This window comes from Bufo bufo, chromosome 1 (assembly GCF_905171765.1).
Source record: "Bufo bufo chromosome 1, aBufBuf1.1, whole genome shotgun sequence".
NCBI lineage: Eukaryota > Metazoa > Chordata > Amphibia > Anura > Bufonidae > Bufo > Bufo bufo.
Genome location: NC_053389.1, coordinates 773,342,838 through 773,351,121, shown reverse-complemented (window position 1 = coordinate 773,351,121; position 8,284 = coordinate 773,342,838). Strand labels below are relative to the sequence as shown.

Sequence of the window (8,284 nt, the reverse complement as noted above, 5' to 3'; positions counted from 1 at the left end):
TTGAGCATTGACTTATAGGATACCTATCTTACAGAGGCTCAGCTTTCTTTTCTTTTGGAGAGCTAATTTTCATACCCTTTTCACAGAGGAGCATTGTCTGACCTATAAAACGTGCTACATCTACTAGTCACTCTCCATAAGAAGAAATAGTACCCCCAGAGTGTAGAAATAATAATTCCACAGTACAGGTATAATAAACAAAGTGATGTCACAGTACATGGATAATGTGCACAGTGATGTCATAGAACAGGTATAAGCACACAGTGATGTCACAGTACAGGGATAATAAACACAGTGATGTCACAGAACAGGGATAATAAACAAAGTGATGTCACAGTACATGGATAATGTGCACAGTGATGTCATAGAACAGGGATAAGCACGCAGTGATGTCACAGTACAGAGATAATAAACACAGTGATGTCACAGTACAGGGATAAGCACACAGTGATGTCACAGTACAGGGATAATAAACACAGTGATGTCACAGTACAGGGATAATAAACACAGTGATGTCACAGTACAGGAATAATAAACACAGTGATGTCACAGTACAGGGATAATAAACTCAGTGATGTCACAGAACAGGCATAATAAACACAGTGATGTCACAGAACAGTGATAGTAAACACAGTGATGTCACAGTACAGGGATAATATGCACAGTGATGTCACAGAATAGGAATAATAAACACAGTGATGTCACAGTACAGGGATAATAAACACAGTGATGTCACAGTACAGGGATAATGTACACAATGATGTCACAGAAAAGGGATAATGTACACAGTGATGTATCAGTACAGGAATAATACACACAGTGATGTCACAGTACAGGGATAATAAAAACAGTGATATACACAATGGTGGGCTAGTGTGCAGTTAGAGGTACAGTAAAGAGATAATGCACACAGTGATATAATTGTTCAGGCATAATCTACTCATTACAACACAATAATTGTACTAACAGTACAGGAATAATGCACAATAAAAGGACGCCATGTACCCCTTGACATCACAGCATAGGAATAAAAAACATAATGATGTCACCATGCAGATATAATTAATACCTGATATCATAGCTCAAAAAAAGGCAAAAGTAATAATACCCCTTCCCATTGAGCACAGTACAATCACTAAGTGCACGTTATGCCAGAGTGGACATGGGCCCCCTTAGTTGTTGGGCCCCATAGCCGCTGCTACTCTTTCTAACCTGGTAGTTTTGCCCGTGTTGGGAAAGCTTTTGATGTGTCTCCTCTCTGACTAATAAAGCAAAGTTCGGCAATACGGTATAATTAGGGACAGTGGTTGTTCAGTTGGGACAACAAGTTTAACACCTAAATACTGCCTCAGTCATAAACATATAGGTCCCATATATGAGGTACACATACATGAATCTAGTAGCTGAGCAGTTCATGTGTCAATGAGTGGGGCTGTATGGGTAATCGTTTGCCCACAGGCAATACAGAACAGCCCTCATGGTACTTCGTAGCTACAAATACAACCCATAATAATATCCTGCTGCGGGATCTAGCCTGCTTGTTGACAGTTTACGGGTCGAAAATATATTTTTCTACACTGCAAAGCGTCAAAATAAATTGTAGCAGAAATAATGTTATGGTCCCCTACATCTTGACTTGTCTTGAGGATCGTTCAGTGTTATAGGGGTTTTCCAAGATTTTTTAACCGATGAATCGATGACCTATCCTCTGAATAGGTCATCAGTATCTGATCGGCATGGATCCGATACCCGAGACCCACTCCGATCAGCTCTTTGAGAAGGCACCGGCAGTAGCACCGCAGCCTTGTCTCAGCTCACCAAGCACAGCGCCGTACATTGTATAGTGGCCGTGCTTGGTATCACAGCTCAGCCCCATTCACTTCCATGGGGATGAGCTGCGCCTAGGTCATGTGACCGATGAACGTGATGTCACATGACCTAGGGAAAAGAGAGAGAAGGCCGCGATGCTACTGTTTGCATGGTGCCTTCCCAAACAGCTGATCGGCAGGGTTCCCGGGTGTCAGTTAAAACCCCTTTAATGTATTTTAAGGACACCCAATAAATAGTGTGCCTACAATTCCCACACTAATTAGTAAGAAAAAAAAACTGCACATCAGTTTTTCATAACAGAATTCTGTATTTGATCATTTTTGGTATTGGAGAGAAACATAGGTTCTGTCAAATATGGCAACAGTTCTTCAGCTGTCCTTTGCTCCCCTTAATGTAATATTGTCATATTCCCTTTCATTTGTTGCCTGTGTTCCCCAATCATCCTCCTGTTCTTGCCCCTCTCCTTGACGGGTCTTTACCCCTCCCCTGGGTACTGCATAATCATCCCATCCTGGTAGATATGGATATTCATACCCAATCTCATGAGCATCAGTGGCTTGACTTTTCCAAGCATCCACACGGATTCCCTCTGGCTCATCGTACACTGGAGTAAGTTCTGGCTCGTCATAAATATGCTCAGGTTTACGAACCTTTCTCGATTTTGCTTGTGGAGGAACATTAGGTCCAAGAAGACCTCCGAAGCCCGTAGCCAAAAGATTTTGTGCCACTTTATCAAAAGGTACGGCGTATTCACTCTCAGGGATGGGTTGGTTGGAAGGCAAAGTGGAGTGTGACGCTCCCACAGCTAAGGAAGCAGAACGAACTGGTTGACGAGGTACATTGGTGACCTCCTCGTGATATTGTTCGTGGCCAAGTGGGGAATCATTGTGATTTGCTTTGATGGCGGATTCAATGGATTGGAAAATGTTACTTCCGTGGGATGTTTCAAATTCAAAGTTGCCTTCTCCTGAAGCACAACGCCGGCCAGCCTCGAAGGAAAACATGGTCTGTTGGTGGAGATAAGAACTATGAAATGAGGAAGGATGAGGTATGGTCATAAGATGTAGCTGTACATGATCTGTCTGAAAGCCACTGGTGACGTATGGCCAGCCACATCATCATGAAAATGACAATCGAGAAAAACTTTTACATAAGCAATTATTGTAAATTAAAGTAATTGCCCAGTTTTTTTTAGTTTTTTTTAACCTGTTTTACCAGTGGAAATAATATTCTTTCCTGCTCCTGACACTCTGTCCAGTTCTCAATGATCTTCAGATCGTTTATATATTGATTCTGTAAAAGTATACCAAAGCATTTTTGCCTGCCAGTACAAAACTGACAGGCAATCAATAAGCCATACCTTTGGCAACCCATTGGCACCATGCAAACACGCTGCACCAATGGGTTGACAGAGGGAGTCCACTGCCTCTGTGCCTAACCACTTAGATGCTGCGGTTGCTACTGACTGTGAAATATAAGAGGTTAAACCATCAGAATATCTCTGATTCTGGACATTGTATATTGCTGTATATTATAGCTGGCCCCAATGCTGAAGAACCAGGCACAGTGCCTGTACCTATGCTATTAATTAGATATAACTGTGCTTCCAATTTGCAGCAGTGCACCAGTAAAATGTACAGTTACATCTATTTGGGAAATGGGGTTGCTCCAACAGTACAACCCCTTTCCATATGCTGATTTTCTGGGCATATGCAAGTCGTACAATCTGACAATTTCTGACCCCCACCTCTATGAGCTGTATAAAGGGGGCCTCCAACTCTGGCTGGCTCAGCCCATCTGTTTGACTGAGCAGTATATAATACTGCAAGGGATGTATGTGGCCATCTGAATCTTCCCATATCATTAGAAGTACATGATTTCCCTTTAGCGATGACTGCAGTAAGATGAAGGGATTTGGAGCTCACACCCCAGCTTATTACCCAATGCGGGGAGCTGCTAACAAGCGGGGTGTCTCCCAGTAGTCTCAGCAAATAAATGTGCTACATAAATGCCAATTTATTCAAGGTACTGCCGAGGAAATGTATGACACATTGCCAGGGGTTTCTAAAGTTGGATATGTCCATCTGACAAGGGGTTGTATTCATGAACCATCGGGGCAGTACTGGCGGTACTGTAGTACGGGGCCGGCAGCGTCTGGGGGGCCCCACAGCCTCATAAGTACTCACTTCAGTGCAGAGAGTATTAATAAAGCTGTGCTGGATATGGGTTGGGTGAGGGGCCTTCTCCCAGTACATAGAGTTTTACTAAAGAAATTAGTAGGTTTTTACTGGGATTTGACCTTCTGTACAGCAGACAGAATAGTTACCATTACACTACAGACCTGCCCTGTTGGAAGGGCAGAATTTTCTGGGCTTAAAGGCTGGGACCCACACCTACCTCTAGAACCGGCTCCCGAAAGTGAAGGACAGCGCACCGCACATGCGCGACATTCTCTCCATTAATTTCTATGGAGTTTCAAAAATAAGCAAGCACACTCAGCTATTTTTGGAAGCCCTATAAAAATGAATGACTCCATTCACTTCTATAGGACTGATGGATATAGTCGAGCCAGCTCGGCTATTTTCAACAGTCTCATAGAAATGATTGGAGGGTGGTCACGGATGCGTGGCTGCTATCTACTCACTTTGGGGGTCTCATTCTGGATATAGATGCAGGTCCCTATGTCACCTCTCTGACAGTGGTGGCATATCCTAGCGATATGCCACTAATGTCTCAGATGAGACAACCCCTTTAAGCACAAAAAAATCATGTCTATACAACAGAGTAGTGCTATAGATTAGTGATAAGTCTATTGCCTTACCACTATACTTGCTATTAAATATCACAAACCAGTATCTGGTATCCTTGTAATTATAACAGCCCATACAATATATTGAACATATTATTTATGGTGATTGGTAAAAGGCGTAAATAAAAATGGCGGCAACTGTTTTTTTTCCTTTCATTTAACCTATAATAAAAATTGATAAAAATTAAAATCTTACTGATGTCTATGACAAAATGGCCTGACGCAAAAGAAAAGTTATGACTGTTATGTCTATGGATGTGAGAAGGGTCCAGGAGGGGGGCACACGGTTTACCTGTATAGGGCCACAAAATTCCTGACGCTAGCCCTGGATTTACCGCTACAACAGACACACCAACAAAACTAACGGGAAGATATTTGTGTAGTTTTCCTATCATTAAATAGGTTCCATTTAAATGTATTCCCCATCTATAGGATAAGAGATAAGTGTCTGCTAGGTAGAGGTCCAACTACTGAGACCCCCATCAATCATGAAAACGAGGGTCCTGTGTCTTCCTGTATGAATGGAGCAGTGGTCGAGTATGCGTGCTGCAGCTTTATTCATCTCAAATGCCAGCTTCTCGGCATGCTTGCATGCTTGACTGCAGCTCCATTCATATGGGACAACACAGGACCCCTGTTCTCGCAATCTGTGGGGGTCCAAGTGGTCAGACTGTCCTGTAGTTAGGGGTTTTCCAGGACACACCTTAATTATGCATAACACAACTATAGGAGAAAGTTTGTAATATGCTTACTGTTTCGAAGTTGCATGAATCAGCCTTTTGGGAACCCAGTCATTGGACACCCCTCTTCTGCTTCCACTGACGTAACGTCCTTTACCAGGTTTTTGGCCAGGGATATGGACAAGACATCCCTTTTGCTTTGGATGAGGCCTGAACTATTCCTTTCCGTGCCACATGCCCAATTTGATGGATTCAGGAGTTTGCACATACTCCAGAAAGAGGAAAAGTTCTGGCCCTCTCCACAGCAGAAGGGCTGCCCCAGAGTGTCTCGTCAGGCCCATCAATGTAAATTCAGAATAGTAAGTATATTACAAACCTTCTATAGGCATGGCATGTGTAATTAAGGTTGGTTTGTGGGACCCTGAAAAACCACTTTAACACTTGGCACAACCCCTGACAAATGTCCTCCACCACAGTTGTGTTAATGTATCCTGTAGACCGGGGATAAGCTGAAAACTTGGCATAAGCCCTTTAATCTTCTTGAAGGACACTACAGTATCCCTTTAAGAAAAGCACAGAACAGATCTTCTCACCTTGTCTCTTCCAAACCTCCTCAAGTATGGATAAGGCCAGCTGAAAACCACATTTCCCGTTTGGCGATCTCTCAGAGAAAGACATTTGCTTTCAGTTACTAGTGTGTACATACCGGACAGACCACAGCGAGAAGAAGCATCTGTCTGCCTCACTCGCACTGCAAACTGACCACCTATGGACAAGAAAAAGTCACATGAACATTGCAGAAGATAGTTTGTTGGAGGGGCTGTGTCTCTGAATAATGCAGAGGGGCCTTCGTTCGTGGTGGGGTTCCCACTAGCTCAGACATTGTATAACCTGGTCAAAGTCTATGGCAAGGACTCATTAGCCAAACACCAGCAGTACTAAACATAGTGCCAAGAACCCCAAAGAGTCGTGGATCCAACACAAAATGTGCTGAAAAATAAGCAAATAATCAGCGGAACAATTATACACTACAGGGTCCACATTATTTTCAACTTGAACTTATTTTTGAGAAATGTGATAAAAAATTGTCTGCTGACTTTATGACATGCTATGACTACTGCCATGTTCAGGGGGGACTGGGAAGTTAAAGTGGCCCTGGAAAAAACACTAAAAGTGTAACAGTGACAGAAGGCAGAGTAACACGAGCCGGCAGGGTCAGCAATAAATACCACAGTGCACACAATATTCTGCCCCAAAAGCTGTCCCTCTGTGGTGGCCATAAATGGCTGCCATCTTCTGTTCCTCTTCCAGTTCTCTCTGATTAAGATATGGAGCAGGGGGCTTAGGAGGTGAGGTATGGGCCACAACAGTTAAATTCAGGAGGACATGTGTGGTCGCTGGCCGGGTACATGAGTACCTGATTCTCACAGCGTTAATTACCACTGATAGCTCATTATGTACCCAGCCAGAGGCAGAGAGGAGGGCTTGGGTGACCCCTGGGCATTGGCCCACCAGGAAATTTCCCTGTAGGGTCTATGGCCAGCCTGCCCCCTGGTTATGTTCATTTCCCCTTCTCTGTACAGTGCCAATGTGCATGGTCACTGTGATTAAAGTAGATATACTACTGCACACTACAGCAGCATTGTCAGATAAAGCACCCCTAATAACCAACCCGTCTCAGATTTACAGGTGTAAATGAAAGCTCCTGAACCCCCCTTCAAAATATCGTGTGCCATTTATAGTACTGGTCTCCGCTATGCAGTAAATAGGTCATTTGTCCCATTGAATTGGTACTCCCATCTCGACCTTTAAGGCATACCCATGGGATATGTCATAAATGTCCAATAGGTGTGGGTTCCACTCGAGAACGAAGCCCCTCGTGAATGGCAAGGTGACAGCGCATGTGCGGTTCTCCACTCACTATGGGAGTTCCGAAAATAGCTGCCCTCCGCTATCAGAACTCCTACATAAGTAAATAGAGAGAGCCACACATACGCATCCACCTCTTTGTTCACAGTAGTCACAAAACGGGGCCCCCCCCCATTGTTAAGATAGGTGCAGGTCCCCAGAGGTGGAGACATGTACAATTCACAGAATGTTTAAGCCCCTTTAAATTTGGTCATTGTCCCTGAAGATTGGAGACCAGATTAATGTACTGTATAATGCTGTTCAGCTTCTGCTAATCCTCCCATCTCCTGCCCAATAATTATCTTGTCCTCTGCTACGCCCTGCTGTGCCATCATCTGCACATGCTTTGTCTATACCCCCTGCTTATTATCCGATCCAGCACAGTGCTTTCCTCCACACCTGCTGAATGCCACTTTCTCATCTCCGGCTCAAAGCTTTCTCTCTACCACATCAAAGACTTCTCAGACTCATTAGTTTCCTATATGTGCAAAAAATGCACTTTTTACTGACTGCTTGACCTGTTTTTGCTCATAAGATATTGTGAACATGTCAACCGATGTCTTTCCTCACCCGGTGAGGCCTCCTGGCTGGTGCTGTATAAAGAGTTCTCTTGTAGTTGGAGACTAGAAGTTGGCGGCTGGCTGCCTGTCCTCTCCAAAGTTCGGCGTTCCTGAACACAAGCAGAAAGCTATGTAAATACTACAATAAATCCATAACCGCACTTATGTGCTATGCAGTTGAATTAGATTATTTTCTGTTATTGCAGTGAGCCCCTGAGGAACCGGAGCGGAGGTTAGGAGTGGTAGTGGCCCTGACTAGAGAATGTGTCACAGTGGTCTCCTTCAGGCTGTCACTCACTAGGGCTGGTACAGTCAAAAGGAGGGTGCACCCTTTCTTCCCTCGGGGTACTACCTTTAGTTGGGGCTCCTGACTTATGGTAGTTTTGGGTGCCTGGCTGGAGGTGTAGTAAGTGCAATGCCATGCAAGTGTCAGCGTGTGGTGTAGTAGGAGTCAGTAACCAGGCCAGGTTAAACACAACAAATGTCTTTTCTTTACT

General features: G+C 44.0%; 1 protein-coding gene across 2 annotated transcripts in view; it reads right to left on the bottom strand.

Annotated features, from left to right (window-relative positions):
- Nucleotides 1–1,947: 1,947 nt before the first annotated feature.
- DOK2 (docking protein 2) overlaps nucleotides 1,948–8,284 on the bottom strand; it is a 59,780-nt gene continuing 53,443 nt past the window's right edge. For both annotated transcript variants that reach the window (XM_040414850.1, XM_040414851.1), the window contains exons 3-5: nucleotides 7,798–7,897; nucleotides 5,913–6,085; nucleotides 1,948–2,837 (exon numbers count right to left, since the gene is read on the bottom strand). In XM_040414850.1, the coding sequence (XP_040270784.1) occupies nucleotides 2,199–2,837; nucleotides 5,913–6,085; nucleotides 7,798–7,897 (912 nt within the window). In that variant the 3' untranslated portion in view covers nucleotides 1,948–2,198. The remainder of the gene's footprint in view (nucleotides 2,838–5,912; nucleotides 6,086–7,797; nucleotides 7,898–8,284) is intronic.